The sequence below is a fragment of the Pan paniscus genome, chromosome 10, assembly GCF_029289425.2.
Source record: "Pan paniscus chromosome 10, NHGRI_mPanPan1-v2.0_pri, whole genome shotgun sequence".
NCBI classification, from domain to species: Eukaryota; Metazoa; Chordata; class Mammalia; order Primates; family Hominidae; genus Pan; species Pan paniscus.
Genome location: NC_073259.2, coordinates 11,349,494 through 11,369,055, shown reverse-complemented (window position 1 = coordinate 11,369,055; position 19,562 = coordinate 11,349,494). Strand labels below are relative to the sequence as shown.

Below are 19,562 nucleotides of genomic sequence, written 5' to 3'. Positions count from 1 at the left end.
AAAATCAGAATTTCAATTTTCAAAGCAGGGACTCTTTTTTAAAAACGTTTGATTATTTTCTTCTTGTCTTAAACTGATTTCCATGCTTGTTTGGGGGTAGAATCTTGGTTTCTGAAGTCTGGGTGAACGGGGAGGCCAAAGCAAATCCCTGTTGTTGGGTAGAGTTGTGGATGGATGCTTGCTTTTCAACATGCCTCTCCCGCCCCATTCCTCCTCCGCTAATGCACTTTCTCCTCCCTTCCCTTATCGGCCACTGATTGGGATCGCCCACAGGATACCACCTGAAAAGTAGGGAGTACACAGCTAGAGGGAACAGAGAAACATCCAGTTGCGGCATTTTGGGGGCTCTGGTTATCTGAGTCAGGACAACTCTGGTTTTATAACTTGAATCTTTGCTCCAAAGCAAAGGACCTTTTACCTTGACTTTCTGTCTTAGGAGGCAGAACAATCAGCTGGAGTGTAAAAGTTTCTTCATGAGCATAGAATGCTCAACGAAGCAGTGAGGAAGGCGATGAACAAGAGGAGTACTGAGATAACTGCAGCCGTAGGGCCGGTGACTGTTAGGGCTGCCATCTCTTCTGTGTTTCCAGCTGTGAGCTAAGTGCGGTGAGACACACAGGTGAGAGGAGTGCTCTCTGACGCAGGTCAGGCCTCTGGGGAACACAAAACAATGAGCAAACCTTGTCCTGGAAGTGAAGCAAGCTGCTCACTTCCAGCTGCACCGTGCACAGGAAGCTTTATTTGAGATGGGGGATAGGGCGCATGGCTTTAGTGTCCCAATAATTTGAGACATTTCTGAGGATCTGGCAGCTGGGACCAGGAGTTCAGGTTGTCGATCTAATGGTCGGATGCTTCCAGACACTCGGCTACCGTGCAAAGTCAAGCTGAGAATTAGCAGATGAGCTAAGTTGGTGAAAACAACTGCTGGACTTTTCCACAGAGTTTTGGGACTGTCTTAAGGGTATATACAGCTGCCACGGCAACTGTGGGGTGTGACTGTATGGATTGGGTTGGGTAGGTTCTGGGGTGCGGTCTAGCTGGGGCCCTACCCGCCTGTGATGCTTCAACCTCTATCCATGCCTACAGCACTTTGTAGCTTTTAACTACAAACTCCCACAAACTCCCCTCCCGGCTTGGGACTCCTCCCTTTGATTATGGTAGGGTGGCTTCCCATTGCTGTGGTTATGGCTCTTGAACTGAGTAATGATGCTCAGAGTGAAATTGTAGTCTTGTGAGTCAGACAAATCTGCAGCTTAGCGAACCTCCAGGCACCCTTCCCCCATCTGCACTCCCTCTCCCCACCCTCTGCTCCTCTCACCCCACAAAGTTATTTCTCATGTTTTATGTGCATGCCAAGGAAGAAACTTAAAATCAGGAAAGGACTGGCCCTTTGGTGACGCAGCAGTACCAAAACACTTAGCTTTCAACTCATTGGAAGAGCAGCCACTTCTACTGGGCACACCTGGCAGCCTGCCGCGGGCCTCTGCTCCCACGTGGGGCCTGGAGAATAGTCTTTGTGCCATCCAATGTCCTGGAACTGTGGCAAATGGGGGCGAGGTTTGAGGAAGAGGAGGCTGATGGAGGGGAGAGGATTGTCTGAGATCCTCTGTGGGTCTCTGAGCATGTGGGTGGGGCATTGGGTAAGAGCGGGAGGTGGGAAGCCATGAATTTTAATGAGTAAATGTTGTCTAGATTTGTTATCCAACCTCGGCGTTTATTCAGAGCCATGCAAATGCAGATTTCTTAGCATTTGGACATCATACATCTTTCCCTCCAAAACCAATTATCTCCTCATCTCACTACAGTCTACAGTCTCTTTGGAAAGAATGGTTCAGGGCAGAAAGTAAGTGCGAGACAAGGGAAATCATTGTGTACCAGAAATTCCCCCTCTCCTCCCCCTCCATGATTAAATGTGGATCCTCGTATGGCGGGATCCTTGGTACTACGAGTTGGTGAGACATAATCCCTCCCATCTGGAAGCCAGCGACCTAGGACAGACCATCCCGACTCAGACAGAACACACAGACCACTTTATAGTCTCTGAAAAAAACCAAGAATGAAACAAGTAAATAACGACGACTTTATGCTGCGCAGAAGGTTCTCTGTTGTGAGTATAATGGAGTTGGAGGGACAGAGCCATTTGTTCATTTCACATTTGTTTAGTAGGGTCTGCTATGTGCAAGTGGTGTGAGACACTGTTGGAATTAAAACATAAATCCCTTGTATAGTTTTCAAACTTTTTGGTCTCAGGGTAACTTCACACTTTTAAAAATTATTGGGAACACCCAAAGGGTGTTTGCATTGACTATGTCGACCAATGTTTACTGCATGAGAAGTTAAGGCTGAGAAATTGTGAAAGTGCAAGAATACACAAACACACATGCCATTAGCCATAGGGGATGATGTCAGCATGTGCCACAACACCCCACTATGTACTTGTGAAAGAAGAGTGAGAAAGCAGTTAGAAACCGTTAGTGCTGTTAGAAAAATAGTTTTCCTCCAGGGACCCCCGAAAGCCTCATGAGGACTCCCAGGGCTCCCCAGACCACATTTTGAGAACCACTGCCCTGTTGCTTCCTGCCCACCTCAGGGATATTATGGTCCAGGCGGCAGATCAGTCACAGCGAACACTGCCTTGTGAAACAGCAGGAAGGAGCTCAAAGTGCAGTCGGATGCTCTCATACAATTTTATAGATCATGATTAAAATGATCCATATAACCATTCCTATGCGGTCATGGAGCACAGAGATTCTCACCTGATGGTGGTGGAAGGTTATTGGAATGGAATGACTGGAATCTTTGAAGACAGGAGGAATGTGAACTTTGAGACAGCATATTTGATATTAAAACATAATTTTGTATTTAGAGAATGAAAAAATATTGTTCTTATACTAAGAACCAGAGCTTGACAAAAAGTTCTAGCCTGGATGATATAGAGGAGGATGCAGTGATTCTCAACTGGGGGGGCATGTGAAAGCTTATTTATCAGAAAACAGGGGTTAAGTTGAGAAACGCTTGCTCCAGAGTTACTATTTTCATCTCCCTTTCTTCTGTAGGTATTAACTCTCTGATCGCAAACAATATCTATGAGGCTGCCTACCCTCTTCATGACGTAAGTACTATTTTCATCAGCGTGCTCTCTGTAGTCTTCAAAACATTGAAAACCACAACTTTTCAGTGGCAGTGAAATGGGTGAATACCTGCAGGGTGAGGCAGGAGTGAATCATGACATTAAAATACCTTGGCTGACCCTGGACCACTCATTGCTGACAATAATCCCCAGTTTGATTTTTGCCAATCATCTCAAACTGTCTCGCCAATGATTTCCCCAGATGACACAATAAACTGGGCTTTGTTTGAGCTTTTCTTGTACTCCCTAGCTTTATTTTTAGCAAAAGTGTAACTATACAGATGTGGCATGAGGTGATTAAAGGGAGGAGATGTTGATGAGGGTGGTGGATGGTGGTGGAAGGAGACTGAAAGGCCTGAGTAATCCCTAACTTGGACTGTCAGACGTCTCCTTAGCTGCCTGAAAGTGATATTTTGTATGGGAGAGTTTTGTGCAGATGTGAAATTCCTCCTTAACATGCAGGTACATATTAACGAAAGATCATCATTTAAAAAAAATTTTTTTTGAAGAAAATCTCTCAGAATTCCTTGTACAATGCTTTGGTTAAGTAAAGAAAACAGAATGACTGTAATGAAAGCTCTCCTTGACTGGAGATAATGTTACGAACATACCATGATACAATGCAATGGTATTCTTCAAGACAGTTTACGAGAATGTAACTGGTCCTTGAGCTAAATGCTCCGTGGCTTCACTATTCATCAGACTGGTCAGGTCTTGGGCACCTGCCATGTGGTAGTGCCATTTGAGACTGCTGAGGTGGGGCTCCCTGACTGCCAGCAGGAATTTTTCAGATGGCAGTCTTCTAATTCCTGACATATTTGCAGTGGCATATGCACTGCTAAGTTCTGCAGTTACGGACAGAGTGAGCATGTCATGGCACAGGTGCTTTTCATGTGATGGGCTAAACCATTTAAAGTCTGGAGCTCTGCCATTGCATTGCTACGAGGGGGCACAGGCTGATCTCTGAAGTGGATGAGGGGGCACATCTTCATGTGAGAAGTTATCCCAGGAAATGTGGCAAGTGTTGATGGCTCAGAAAATGGAATATCAGCCCCTTACCATGCCATGCTTTTGACCTTCCTTAAATGGGAATGAAAAAAAAGCAATGATATTAGAAAATAAAAAAGAAAATCCTTTCTCCTTTGGCACCTGCTTCTGGTAATTTCATTGGCTTTATCCAGCATCACTTTTTCTCCACAGGGTGAATACGATAGTCCAGAGGACGATATGAATGACAGGAAGGTAAGCCTGCCTCGTGCAGCATCCTGGACTTTGGGCATGCGAGACTACGGGTGGGTGTGGAAGTGGCTAGAAGTGTCTTAGATGTTCTCTTTACCTGCTTATCTACTTTCCAACAATTTTACCAGCTCCCCCCTTTCCCCCACCCAGGTATTTGGAAATGTGAGGGTGGTTGCTACTGCATTTAGTGCCTGGAGAGCCACAATGCCAACTGTTGTGAAATATATCCAATGGCCCTCCACACACAGCCCTCACCCCACCCTCCCATGGCAAGAGAGCACCAGTTGAGAAACATTGGCTGTCCAAATTCCTTAACTGATATATGCAGAAACGGAGACACAGAAACTTGAGCACCTTGGCCTACATCACACAGCCACAGGAAACAGAGATGGTGCTCGGAACACCTCTAGCCCTCAAATCCAGGGCTCTTGCTTAAAACATGCGATGATCCATGCCGTTATAGCTTTTGGAGGGTCAACTTTAGGTGATTCTTCTTTCCTTTTAGGCAGGCAGGTGGAGTATAGCCACTCCCAAATTATAGATGAGCAATCTGAGTGTGAGGGAGGCTCAGTTGTGCTTTGTAGTTCAAGAAACTAGGAATTGGAGGTTACAGTTAGGGGAAGGAAAATGGCCCAACCTCTTCAGTGGGGATGCACCGATGATCCCCTTATGCCATCCTCCTGCTGGCTTCTCCCCACCTTCAACAACTCTAGTGAGCAGAGGAGGGTGGGCGATGGTGGGAGGGTTGAGGAGCTGAAGCTCAAGCAACTTCCCTCCCCCACTCTGTTGTCTGGAAAATCATTCATGCCCCAAGTTGCCTTTTGAGCAGGCTTCTTTTTATCCTGCCTATTAGTCCCTGTTATGAAGTGTTAAGTATTAAAAACATAAAAGGTCTTTTCCAGAAATACTGTGGTGATTGCTTACACATGTCCCCTCTCTGCCTGACCAGGGAATCTGCTATAGTATTGCGATGTCTTAACCTCATCTGTTTTCTATCCGATGCTAATAGTCTCGGTGTTTAATTTCCTGAAAAGTCCCGCATCAGATTTAAAGGAAAAGGAGGAAGCATGTCTCACCACATCTCACCTCTCTCGCCCAACCATTTTCTGTCCTCCCACTCTCTAATTTTTCCTTCCTTCCCTTTAAATGGTGATCACCATCCATTGCCTGCGTAAGAAAACAGGTGGTGACCCCAGCCTGTCTAGGATCATTACGGAGACCAGGAACACACAGCAAGTCATAGGAGAGATCAGTCAGCCTTCTGTTACCTGCACTAATGGAAGAAGTAAATTGTGGACTATTTACAATATATATGTTGTAGATATAAAAATATGTATTTGTCTCTGGAAAGATATGAAATTACTGTTAACCACAGCAATGCCTTTTAACAAAAAATTTTCCCATCAGAAAATATTTCTCTTTGGCTGATATAATGAAGTCAGGGTCCACTCCACCTGGTAGAATAGGTGGGAACTAGGAGGCAGGGAGAGCCCAGCCAGGATGGAATTGCATCTCCATGGATAACTCCCAAAGTTGATGTCAGAAAGATGCTTCGTGAAGGTGAACAAGTCTTTGAAGGACAAGATGACCCTTTCTTGTGGCCTTTCCTTGGGCTTGCTGGCCAGTCTTGGTGATACCTAGCCAGGAGAGAAGACTGGTTTTAATGTCCCTGAATGTTCGTGAAGTCAGGACTAAAACCTTAGTGTCCAAATCCCAGCTAGTGCTGTGTGGTCATGTTGACACAGCTTCTTCTGTTAAGCAAGAGAGATTCTCACGGCAGGGCTAGATTTGTTTCTGTAGTTTTAGTGGTATGTGGGTGGTGCCTACAACATATCCTGAAGGAGAAAGAGCAAAAACGCCCAAGTGTGTGCTGCATATTTATTTGTTTTCATTATATTATAACTGTCAAGTGTTCTTCGAGGTGGTTGCAGGAAGCATTTTGCTTAGGTGCAAGGAAGGACCCCCTGCATTTGGAGCTGAAGGACATGGAGAAGTCTTGGGAGCTGCAGTGTAGGGTGGCTTCTCTGGGGCCTGTAGGGATTATTTGCCATGGTGTCCCAACCTGCCCATCCTGCCAGCACCTGGATGTTCTCCTTCACTCTTCCTTACCATCTGTGGCTGTTCCCATGTTCTCCCCAAGGCCCAGGCTCATTGCAGGCAGATTCTAGGCAAGCCAAGAGGCGCTAGAGAATGTCAGTCTCCCTCTCCTGAAGCTCACCTGGTGCTATTGTGCAGCTTCTGTGACTCAGCCCCAGGTAGGGGCTGGAAGTCTCTTTCTTTCCCCTCCTGGAGGGTCATTAAGAAGAGGCTTCCTCCATCTTGAGAACAAGGAATTCCTGCCTTCCTAGAAGCCAGGACAACCGGAAGAGGGTGCAGCGTGGGGGTAGATGGGTCCCTCCTGGCTTCCAGCAGCTGCCTAGTTCCCCATTTGCCAAAGCTGCCTAGTGTCCTGGAAATTCCCAGAGAAGTGGCTGTCACCATCTGCTCAGCTCTGCCCGGCTCCCACTGGCCCTCTGTGGCTTCTTCACCCACTTACAGGGGAGAACGCAAAGTAGAACTTTGGATGTGACTTCCTTTAGCATTCTGGAAACCCTTAGTCCTGGATTTTCCAGCCTTTGCAGGTGGATGTCTTCCCTAGTGGATAGTTAGTAAGTGACCCACTGAAAACTGTGGAGAGAGTCACTCCTGCATTTTAAGACTTGCCTTCCTCACAAGAAAGGCACTTTTCTTCTTGGTTTCAACTGAGGATTCATTTTGCCATGCTGCACGACTTTAATGTTACTGTATGGAGAAGCTGAGACCTAGAGAGGTGGGGTTACTTGCTAAAATGTTCGAATAGGTTAGTGTGGCATCTGGGAGTAGAATCTAAGTCTCTTCCATTCAGGCTGCCCCGTCCCTTGAATGCCTCCAAGGTGGCTATAGCATCTTTCTGCCTGTCTCAGGTCTAGCTGCTCTCTGAGGAGCTTGTGGCCTCAGAGAGGGTCATGAGTCCCACACACCTTGATGTTATCTGGCATTGCAAAGGGTTGTTGCAAAGGGTTTTTAACACTTGAGTTCCTTTATAGTCTCGTGAAATTCTTAAATTGATGACCTCTGTCAAATGTGATCCCTGGGGAGCCAAACTTGCTGCTTCTATCTCTGATCCATCAGGTGGGATGGTTCCTGCTGTAAAGGCTTGTGGCAGACAGACACATCTGGGATTACATCCAGGGCTCTGGAATCAGGCACTGTCCATTAAGAAGGAGCAGTAGTCCCTCCCTGGTTTATTTGCTAGCTTTGCCATTTGGTGAAGAGAGGACATGGTGAACCTGTAAGGGAGAAAGTGGATTCACTAAGAGCTGCATTAGAAGGCTCTAGACTCTGCAAGTTTAAAGGGATTGTTACGTGTCTGTGCTTTACTCACACCATGCTGGTCCATATGGGGTAGGACTCCAGAGTGTGCCTCCCTTCACCCTGACTGCTGGTCCCTTCTGGGACCCTGCAAGCTGGACTTCAGCATGATCCACTTGCTCTTAACTATGTGTTACTAAACCTTCTTAAAGATTGGGAAGGGTCTACAGCACTCTCCACCTCCCTCCCTGCCTCCCCTGCAGGTGACAGAAGGCATGTGAGCTGGCCTGGGCATTCAGGCGTAATTGCTGCACCGCCTCCCAGCTTTGGTGCTCTGTAGCTCCAGCTGTCTGTTTCAGGGGCTGCCTGATCATGGCCTCCTCTGTATGCTTCTAGCTTTTCTGTATCAAGCCCAGATAGTTCTCTTGGCTCCTCCTCGTCTATATCCACAAGCTGTGGATACATCTTTGTGCTTAGAAGAGACCGTGGTGAGAGAGGGACTTTCTGGAAGTCTCTTTCAGCAGATCTGGGATTCAACCAGGGAAAAGGCTTCTGAGGTCAGCTCTCCGTTGAGGCCATACAGGGTTCCTGGGACATTTTTCGTTTTTGCCTTCAGGGCAGTGGCAGATAGGTGTTCTCAAGCTCAGGTTTTGCCTGGACATATGACTTGGGGAGGAATTTGCTCTGGAGGTCAGAGCCTATGAGGCAGACAGTGACGTCCCATAGCTCTCGAGGGGGTGCCCTGCCTGCATCTCCTGACGCAAGCATATCTCCCTTTGGGCAACAAATGATGTCACTATGACAACCAGGTGTTGGAGAGCCCAGGGTTTGCACTCAGGGCAGGGAGTAAAAACTCAGGCAGTAGAAGCACCCAAGTTGTGGGAGGAGGAGATGTACTAATAAGAATAAGATTAGGTTAGCCACTGCCCTGGAGTGAGCAGGAGCAGTGCTCATGAATTCAGATGTTCCTCTGCCTTCATGCACTGAGTGACCCCTTTTGTATCTGGGTTTCCTCCATTGCGAGTGGTGGTAAATGCTGGTGCAGTTTGCCCTTTCAGGGCCTGTGTAGTTTCTGGTCCTGTTTTGCAGTTGCTGGAAGACATTGTGACAATAAAAGTCTATCACCTTTAAGCAAGAACGCTGGTTCTCATTTCCATTTTAATATCATGTCTTTAAAGATTCTTAGGTAAACAGGATGGCTCTCTGTAGGGCTGATGTTCAGATGGGCTTCCGAAGTACCGGATTAAAGTAGGTTCTCCTTGACAGATTTCCTCGTGAAATGTGTGTGATGTGGTAGGAGAATAAATAATGTAACAAAATAGCAGCTGTATTATAAATCTGTCAATTCTAGACATATAATCTAATAAAATGCCGATATTGATTCAGCATGGATACCTAGATGAGGTCTAATGATGACCCTTTACTGAATGATTTTATTTACTGGGATTGATACACAGGTTTAGTGAGACACATGTTAGTCCTGCTAAAGTTGCTGCAGAAATATTCCAAGATGGCCTGGCCTGATGTGTTTGGTTTTGCCCCTACCCCTCTCCTGGAGCCACTCTTGTCAAGGTGATCAGTGACCTCAAAGCCACTGAGTCCAGTGGCCACTGCTCATCTGACCTGACCCATTAGCAACATTTGACACAGCTTGTCATCTTCTTTTGTTTGAAATCCTTTCTCCCCTTAGCTTCCTGGATGCCACACACTTCTGGTTCTCCTCCACATCACTGGGCCTCTCCTTCTCTCTCCTTTACTCATTCTTCATCACCCTCTTGACCTCTAAATGGTGGCGTGCCCAGGGCCCAGACCTCAGGCTTCTTCTATACTTACTATCTCTTCTTTGGCAATAACATCCATCATTTAATGACTTTACAAATTGCCTCCTCTTCAATAACTCTCGAATGTACTGGACTCTTCTTTGAACTTCAGATTTTCATATCTAGCTGCTCACCATGCCCCTGGATACCCAAAGAGCATCTCAAAAAATGCATCCCCAAGTGAGCTCTTAATTCCACCCCCACTAACCTGTCCTTCCCACATTTCAGTAAAAGGCATCACCATGACTCAGTGGCTCAGGCCAAGTTCTTATTTACTCTCATCCCACATCCAATCCAGCAGTAAATCTTACAGGCTTTACCTTTAAAATCTAAGCAGAATCAACTAGTTCTTACTGTATCTGCTGCTGCCCCCATGGTGCAAGCCATCATCATCTCTTCCCTGGACCATTCCAGTAACTTCCCTATGCCTCTGATCACTCTCAGTCTGTTCTCCACACAGCAGCCAGAGTGAGCCTTCTGCAATCTCAGTCAGATTGTTTCTCCCTCTACTGCAAATCTCCCAGTGGCTTCCTTCAAAACCCAAATTTCATCCAGTGTTGATACAAAGATTTTAGCATGACCTGCAAATCCCCAAGAGATCTGGCCATCCTGGTTCTTTCTGACTTTGTCTTCCAAGTTCTCCCCGTGCTCACTCTGCCCCAGCCACACTGGTTCCCTGTTCTTCCTAGGATGTGCCATATGCACTTGCCTTGGGGCATTTGCACAAGAAGACTGTCCTGCCTGGGACACCCTCCCCCTTTCCTTTGTGTCTCAGCTCAATGTCACCTCCTCAGAGAGGCCTTCCCTGGCCATCCTGTCTACAACAGCACCCTACTCCTCTCCCTTCCTTCACATTCTACTCCCTGACCTTGATTAATTTTTCTTCATTAAGATTTCAAAATCTTATCTGTTTATATGTTTATGTTTATCTCTCCACACCAGGGTATAAGCAGACTGTGGCTTACTGCTGTATCCAGTGTGGGGACAGTGCCTGGCACATAAGGAGATGTCAATAAATACTTGTTAAATGAGTGAATCATGAACATTAGGGCTCATTTTGCTGGACTAGGCAAGACGTGGGAATAAAGAAGACGGGGTTCTGCTAATCAGGTGCAGGACTGCCTCAGAGTGTGATGAAGTTCATCTCTATTGTTTGAGGAAGGAGAAGCCAGTTTCCATAGCCTCCCGATTCTGAACATCTCCCCCTGGATGTCTCATGAGAATTTCTTAGAAGCTGGACTTTGGGGATAAAAATCTGACTTGTTAGGATGGACAAAATCAGGTGAAGTTTCCCATCTCTACCTCTAACCTGTTTCCTTATTTTCTTTGTTTAGCTGCTATATCAAGAATGGGCGCGCTATGGAGTGTTCTATAAGTTCCAACCTATTGACCTCATCAGGTAAGAGGTGGTAGGGAACTTTTGGAAGTATCCTGGAGATGCAAGTCCTGATGTATCATAAACCTTTTGACTCTGACAGTCCTTTGCTCAAGTGGAGGGATCTTCTTTTCTAGCTTCTATGATCCCCTCCTCTGTGTCTCATGGGTGGGGAAGCAGCTGGGGACATGGGAGGGACATGGAGGCTGTGTGGGGCAAAAGATACTGTAGATTGATAGACCATGACCTGCACCTTGAGGTCTTCAACATTGGTCTCTTTCCCTGCCTGTTCTCTGGGAGGGGTGCATGGAGCTGTCTCATTTCTTTTCCTTAGTCTTGTCCTAGAGAAGAACCTGGATGAAGCTGATTCTTGGGTTATGCCCAAGTGCCAGTGTTGATCCAGGAAAGGGTGGATTTAGCAAATCACATGAGGAATATGCTGGCTGGCCTGACAGAATGTGGACTTTTTATGGCTTTTCCAAATTAGAAAGGAGGAGAGACTAGGCCCTGGGTTTCCTCCCTTCTGTGTTGTCACAGAATGATGTCCTGTTTTCTGGCTCCTTGGACATTTCCCCAGCTTCTGTTGAACATTAGTGAAAAGTCCTTGGAAATAACTTACTGGAATGTCGTAGGTCTGACTAGTTTAAAATGGCTTCAGGGCTCTAGAAACTCAATCTTCTGGTTGGAATGTTGGGCAGCAGTACTGTGTGACAGCACTGGGCTGAGAGTCTGGAGACGTGAGTTCTGGTCCGGGCCTGGCCACTAAGTGCTACCATTTCTTTGGGCAAGCCCCAATTCCTCTTTGATCTTCAGGGTCCTGGTTGTCCTAACTTGGGAGGCTGAGCTGAGGGATCTGTGAGTTCACATGGTAGAATGTGCTCATTTGGAAAAGATGGGCCGCTGGAGCCTGCAGGAGGAGGCTGCTCCATGGTGGACATGGTGGACTCACTGCCCTGAAGTCACCTAATGAGCTAATTCATCAGCCTGAGAATAGAGCGTGTTCCTGGCTGGTTGCCCTGGGCTGGGATTGTGAGAGGGGCAGCGGCCAGGAGAATCGAGTCTAGAGGGAGGAATTCCAGCTTCTTCTTTGAAAGAGAAAGCCACGTGGAGGCCAGAGTTTGGGCAGCTCACCTCCTACACAGAGATGCAGCGGCCCTCCCAGCGGACAGAGCTTGGTTGGATGTCTCTTGGAAGCAGGTGTTTGTTCCAGCTGAGGACCGTGAACCAAGGTCTTGGGTGGGGGAGCAGGGACATGCGGGGCCTGTGACCAGGCGCCTTCACCCTGTCTCCCGTCCCCTGGCTGCCTTTCATGTGGCATGGGCCACCTAGACTGTTCTCTGGGCCACACCAAGGCTGATCATTCCATTCTTGGTGGGCTTTGATCTTTCTCTCTGAATCTCAAGTGGCCACCCACTCTGTCGCCTGTTTTCTCCAACTACTCTTTTTTTTTTTTTTAAGTACGATTAAAAAATAAAAATTCTCCCTACCAGAGAGCCCTATCTTTTCCCGCAGAGACTTCAGGTGACTCGCTGCCAGCTAAGTGGCAAATGGCTCCAATATGCACTCGGTTTTGGCCACCAAAGCAGCCTCACCTGCAGGGGAAGTATTGCCTTTGGAGCGGAGCCCTGCTCTGGGGCCTGGCGGTTCCTGAGGATGGAGAGCTCAAATCTGTCTAGACAGGGCACGGTGTACTGGAGCAGGGCCGGAGGCTGTGTACAGCTCCTCACAGATCAGATGGCCTGGAACACTCCCACGGCCCCTGGGCAAAGCCAAGTCTTGGTCAGGAGGGAGAGGAGGAAGGAGCCTCAGGAGAATGGGACGCTGGGCAGCATGTGTGTGGGGAGCCAAGGCAGATGGTGATGGTGGTTGTCATCCCAGTGGCATAAGGAACTCTCTGACCTCAAGAAACTGCTGGAAAGAGAAGTGATGGAAGGGCCGGTGGTGGGGAGCACTAGGGGCAGAAGTGGGCGAGTACCTGGAGAACTTGTAGAGAGAAATGTGGGCTGGAGCGTGCAGGGAGCAGCTACTTAGACTCAGTGAGCACAGCAAACTCCTCATTTTACACTCTTTTACCAAATGGTCCCAACTTGCTTTCCCTGATTCTGTCCAAGTCCTCTCCTTCCTCTTCTTCATCATGACACAACCCGAGACCTCAGTAATCCCTGACTGGCGTCACTTTCACTTCCCACTCCCCAGTCTAACTCTGAGTCTTGGGGATTCTTCTTCAGCATCATTTCTCTCTTTTGCCACTTCCTCTCCATCATTCCTCCCACCTCCTGTCGGGGCCCACCTGCCTGCAGAGTCCAGCCTGTGGCTCCCTTCCTGAGCCATCACAGGCCCCACACCATGACAGTTTTGCTCCATGACTACTTACTACCATGCATGGCACCCTCCGTGTGCCTCGCGGAGAAGTTGCCCTCATATGGTCTGTGTTGGAAGAGTGACGGAGCAGGGGAATCTGGCACAGGCGGAACATGATAATTCATGCACAGGCCTGGCCAAGGTCTTTCCCACCCGTTTCTTTGGGTATTCAGCTCCTCATTTTTAGCGCCAAGCTTCTGTTCCTCCTCTGGAGCCCTAGTGCTCCTCCTCTGTGCCAATTGTTTGGAAGATTCTAAAACCTCTGTGTGAGCCATTGAGAGCTCATGGGGCAGGAGACCTGTTTGTATGTGGAAGGCCCTGGAACTAGCTCTCCTTCCCCTTCCGCAGGCCTTCAGGCCTCATTTTGAGTCTTGGGGTTTGAGACACCGTTCCTGGATGTTGAAAGTCGACAGAGGGGAGGCAAGACACCCTTCCCTGCACCCCTGGCCCCTGCCTCCACCCGGCTGCAGTGTCGTTCGTGCCCAGCAGGCTGCACTGTGAGACTGCTGATGGCCTCCAGCCCCGCAGGGCTCTCCTCCCGATCCTGCCTCTGCTCTGGAGACCTGGGGCCTGCAGGCCTGAGTGTGTGTGTGAGCCTGTATGAGAGTGTTTGTGTGTGTTAGTGTGTGAGAGTGTGAGAATGTGTTCATGTGAGAGTGTGTCTCTGTGTGTTGTGAGTTTGTGTGTGTGTATGTGCAAGAGTGGGTGTGTGTGTGAGTGCATGTGTGTGAGTGTAAGAGTATGAGAGTGTGTGTGTGCCACAGAATACGTGTGTCTGGGAGAGTGTATATGTGAGGGTGTGTGTGAGAGTGTGAGCATGCATGAGTGTGTGAGTGTGAGCGGGGAGTGTATGTGTATGAGCGTGTGAATGAGTGTGTGTGTGCATGCGTGTGTCGGTGTGAGTGTATGTGTGTGAGTGGGTATGAGTGTGTTCATGTGTGTCAGTGTGAGAGTGTGAGTGTATGTGAAAGTGTGTGCATGAGTGTGTATGAATGAGCGATTGTGTGACTGTGTGTGTGTGAGTGTGTGTGTGAGAGCTCTCTGGAAAGTTCCCTAGAGAGGTATCCAGCAGGAACCTCGGTGAGTGAGTGCACCCCAATCCAGAAGACCTCCTGGGCACTTTCAGCCAGCAGCACTTGTGCCCTGTCAGAAACATGGCTTGTGGCTGATAATATGAGGAATGACTCCTGAGCTAGAGTGAAATGGCTCTTCTAGTCCTTTAGGGAGCTGGAAGAGGGTCCTCACAGCTGGAGAAGGACATTTCTGCCTGCACTTCTCTGGTTCAATGCTCTAAAACCCAGGAGGAAAATAGCCCTTATTTTCTGGGAAAACTTGGGGACTGGAGGCCTTTTCGATTTGTACAGGTCTGACCCAATACTAGTCAGGGCCGTAATCTGTCTTTTTACTAAAGTTAGTATCTGCTCCCAGGCTGATTTTCTTAGCTTGGACGTTTTGATATGAATGAGACAAAACAATAGGTCTTAAGCATCTTCTGAGTTTGATTTCTCTTCTGACTATACTCTGCTGAAACTAATGTACAAAAAGTTTATTCTAAAGCAGCTGCCACTGCCTGCCTGTGACAGCATGGGAAAGAGAGGGTTCTAGAACTGTACTCAGCTCAGAGGGATTGCAGCCTGTTGACTTGTGGGAGTTCACCAAGGGGATAATGGATGGGGAGCTTCACTGTACCAAACCAGGCCTGCAGTCTGAAGAGGGGTAGTGGTCCCTACTCACTCCCACCTGTTCCTGGGGTGCTCACTTCATGAGTGAGGCTTCCTGCACTTAAAGTCAGGCCCTGGGCATGAAGCCCACCCATGTGGAAGCTCTGGAGTTCTCTTAGAAATGTGCCAGCTTAGAGCCTTGAGATATGGAACAGCTTCCACGAGGATCTGAGAGTGATCTCTATGGGGTTACCATTTCAGGAGCCCTTGGGTGGCACTGTGCCCCAACGTTGCTACACATCTCTACCAGCCCTCTCTAGCCTGACATGCCACGAATGGGATCTCCCTCCTACTGCAAGGCACAGGTCACCGTCCTTGCCAGGGTTCCCCAGCACTGCCACCAGAGACTGTGTGGTTTGATCCATCCCTCCTTGTCTCTGGGCTCTGCTTCCACCCTCCTGAACTGTGAGCCATCTGAGCACCCCCGGAGGGAGACCGAGGAAGCCATGTTCTTAGGAGGCTTCTCAGCAGGCCAGGCTGGGGAAGGACTGGCCAGGCCACAGCTGGGTTAGAGGAGGAACTGGAGAGAGAAAAACGTTGATCAATCTGTGATTACTTATTTCCTTAGCCCTGCTGCTTTCTCCTTGATTTTTCTTTGGGATTGAGAAAGGCAATTCAGCTCGACACAATACACATTCACTGATACTTACAGTGAGCAAGTCTCTTTGCTTGGCAGTATGGGGAGGCACAACAACGATGAAGGGAGAGCTTATGGCCTTTAAGATCTAGGAGTTATGTAAGGAGACAAATGTGTGCAAGACAGGATATAGCGAGGGCTCTCAGGACTATAATAATGTTCAAACCTAGCAGTATGGGATCACATTTGAAGAGTAATTGCTGCTAGAGGAATAAGACAAGACTTCCTGGAAGAGGTGGCCCTTGAATCAGAAATGTTGCTTTCTGAAGGACGACTGAGGTGAAAGAGTGTGTCTTTGTAACCAGCCTGGACTGCCCTGTGTAAGGATTTATAGTTTAGCCTGATACTAATGACTGAAAATCACATTGACTCAAAGCCAGATCTTTCCTCACCGTTGATTGGGAGTGGTGAGATCAAGAACTTGGCTTGCAGACCTTGTCTGTAAGGATTCCCTGCCAACCTGGCCCAAGTCCCTTGCTCTGCCCCACGAATTAGCAGGCAATCCAGGGTTGGAAGGAAATGAGGCTGGATGCATGAAGGGAAGCTAAGGAGAGATGACACGTGGGATCAGCACCATGGCATTTGCACGGGTCTTATCATTTGATGGTTGGGTTTAGCTGGAAAACATTTTGCAGCCTGGAAGGAAATAATACCTCATAGGCCTGAAGTCTATTCTTCCTTTACCTCTGAGGGTGTGAGAGAAGGGTAGACAGAGAAAAGCAGCAACAGCTGGTTGAGGTGAGGCAGAAACAAGGATGATTATGTTCCATGCCGTTACATTCTGGTCCATTTTATAGATCAGGATATAAGTCATGCTGTTAATCCCATCAAGCTGTGGAAAGGCTCTGCCCCAGTCTCCTTTCTCTCATTTCCTCCATGGAGTGCCACTCTCCTCCAATTGTACCCTTTCGGAGGGAAGGCTGTTGGTCTTGTGGTTGACCAATGGAAACAGGAGTTGGAGTACAATGCTACCAGCTCCAGTTCAAAATGCTACCAGCTCCAGTTCAAGGTGGCAGCTAATGACTGTGTTGGTCTTCTGAGGGTGGCCTCCTAGCCTCACAACAGCCTTCCAGAGATGGTGGCTCCTGTTTTAAACTTTTCATCCTCCTTCCTGTCTTATCAGCCACATGGTATGGATGGTGGATCCCAAGGCACCAAGAGGCTCCACAAGTTCCCCATGGCCACCTGGAATTCCAGGGCAGAGCTGGGGAAGGAAGGAGCTGTCTGGCATCAGCTCATTGCCTCCTTGATCAGCTTATGTCATGCCCCAGGGAGGAAAAGCTGATATTAGTCTGAAAAATATGACAAGCTATATGTTTGTGCTGTCTTGGCCCTGTTGTACAATAAGCTTTCAATTATCCAGAACCTCTAGGAACAAACCATAGCCTCACAGAGGCAAATGAAGCTTAGAGGTCAGACAGTTGGATAGCTGGCCCTGGAAGGAAGGAATGAAGAATTTTTCTTGTGGCATATTCATCTAGCAAATGCCCAGCCTCTGCTTGATTTTTCTTGGAATAGGAAGCACCTTATCTCTGGGACAGTTTGTTTCTGTCTTGGGCATATCTAGCCCATAGGAAGTCGTGAAACTAGAAGGAAAACTGCTGATTTCCCTTATTTTGGTCTTAGTTCTGCTTCCTGGAGCTGCACAGAACAAGTATACCCTGTTGTATAGGTCAACCCTTTAAATATTTGAAAATAACAATTGTGTCCACAACAGTGCTCATATACCTAAGCTTTCTTTCCCACACCCCAAATACTCCTAGGCCTTTCTGCGTTTCCATATCAACGTGTGTTCCCCACACAGCCTTATCATCGTGATCGTCCTTCTTGGGACTCACTGGTGGGGTAACTTGGAAGAGGAGGAGCCTTACATACACCTCGCTGAAGCAGTTAAGCCACCACATATTTTGCATTATCCAGACACTGGTCCTGGGGATACGGAGATGATGTAAGCATGACCCCACTCTCAAGGAGCTTGAGTTCAAAGTGAAATCTCCATGCTTGCAGATGACCACTGGGTTTTCTGGGAAATAAAGGGACAGGCTGATGGAGAAAATTTATAGAAAGTAGCTGTGAGGCTGTAGGAAAACAACATATGGAAAAGATCACGAGGGAAAATTGGCCTTCGACTAGCCATTTGTGATGGGCTCAGAGGTATCAGCTATGCATCAGGCAGAGATCTTTGGGGATGATTGTAACTCTTTCTAGAAACATCAGTGTGATGTGATGCAGCACCACAGACCCCTCGAATTCTCAGAATACATTTTAAAACCAAGCTAGGATTGCATCACTCAGTGATTTACCGAATCATGGTAAAACCTCACATGTGTCTGACTTAGGTCATCACACCTAAAGAAAACATAACCAGGCTGGAACTGTTTCACAGAAGGAAAAGTAATGTGATCAAGGATTTGGAGAGGCGTCTTTATAAAGTCGGACTTCAGCAAGGAAGAGTTCCCTATTCTCAGAACAAAATGGAGAAGGAGTGAGGCTGACAGTCCAAAGATGGGTAATGTGCCTGTGTATGTGTTCGTCAGACCCTGACGCACCTGCCCAGGGACATTCCTTTAGACCAGGAGCAGTGAGTTAAGAGTGAGAAGAACTCAGTTTTACCTCCAGATTTGTTTCCAGTGGATGTAATATTTGGGCAAGTCATTCTCTCTTGAGCCTCAGTTTTCTCAGCTATGAAATAGGGGTGATAGCACCTGTGCTACCTGCCCACAGTATTACTGGGAGGATTCAGATGAAGAGCTGTGCAAATACTGTGATGATGGCTGTAGGTCTAAATGAATACAAATAAATGTATTTATACATTTATTTATATTACAATAATTATTTCTATTACAATATAATACAAATAAAATAAATGGCTGTAGTTAAATACGAATTTATTGACTCCCTGTGGGGGAAATTATAATATTCATTAAAGTGGTGGAATTTCATATGGTTCCTTAGCTTAAGAGCTTTGACAAATATAGTATAATCATATTGTATTACTGTAAATCAATCCACTGTATGCATTTTCTGTCTGTGACCTCTGTGCCTCACGGCGACCCTGTGAAGTGGGTATTCTTATCTTCATTTCACAGGCAAGGAGACTGAGTTCAGTGAAGTAAAGGCTTCCCAGAGCCACAGAGCAAGTTCATCTGGAATTCAAACCCAGGCCTGTCTAACTCTAGAAACTTTTATTTTTTTCACAGTACTCTGTAGCTGAAGGTGCCACAGAGTTCCATTCAGTGGATGTCAGGCTAGCTGGGGTTCCAGCCCTCTAGTGTTAATCCCTTCAATTACTCATCTCCCAGGGAAAACCATGGTGTGGTCTTCTGGTACGGGCTGCATGCTGACCATAGTCGACCTTGGCTTATGATGGGGCCATCTTTATGAACATCCCTCTTTGTGCCTAGCAGGAGTAAAATATCACTCTCAGGGCCTCTGTTCAGCAACCCCAGAATGCCATGTTTTTGATTTTTCATTTCTATTTTTTATGATCTTTTTTTTTTCTGACTCCTTCCATGTTGTCAGATTGTCAGCTGTCACTTCTTGCTTTTGTCAACTGAGTAGCTTCTGTTCCCAATTCTAATTTACTGCTTTGTCTCAGTTGCAGCTTCGGCAACCAGACACCCAAGCAAGTTAGCACTGTGTGCAAAGTAAGACGCTTCCACAGTTCATCCTGGAGTCTGGTTTCTGTTGGGTGGGGGAGCTTGTAGAGGGCCTGCTTTTGTGCTGGAAATGACTGTTTTTGCTTCCCAGTGAGAGTGAAATGATGTTACTGAAGTTCAAGGGGCCTCAGCAATGGGACTAGAGTGAGGATGCTACAGCAGGGGGCCCTCACTATGAAGAGCTGTATTTTGGCCCCCCTTGCTTGTTTGGGGACGTCATGAAAAATCCACCCTATCAGATATTTTTCTTAAAAATAGAGCTCTGAGTCTGTTAACAGCGCAAGAGTCAG

General features: G+C 47.4%; 1 protein-coding gene across 1 annotated transcript in view; it reads left to right on the top strand.

Annotated features, from left to right (window-relative positions):
* The window catches only part of ANO2 (anoctamin 2), a 384,000-nt gene that overhangs the window by 132,493 nt on the left and 231,945 nt on the right, over window positions 1–19,562 (top strand). The window contains exons 8-10 of the mRNA XM_008973750.3: window positions 3,057–3,112; window positions 4,331–4,372; window positions 10,854–10,918. Of these exons, the coding sequence (XP_008971998.1) occupies window positions 3,057–3,112; window positions 4,331–4,372; window positions 10,854–10,918 (163 nt within the window). The remainder of the gene's footprint in view (window positions 1–3,056; window positions 3,113–4,330; window positions 4,373–10,853; window positions 10,919–19,562) is intronic.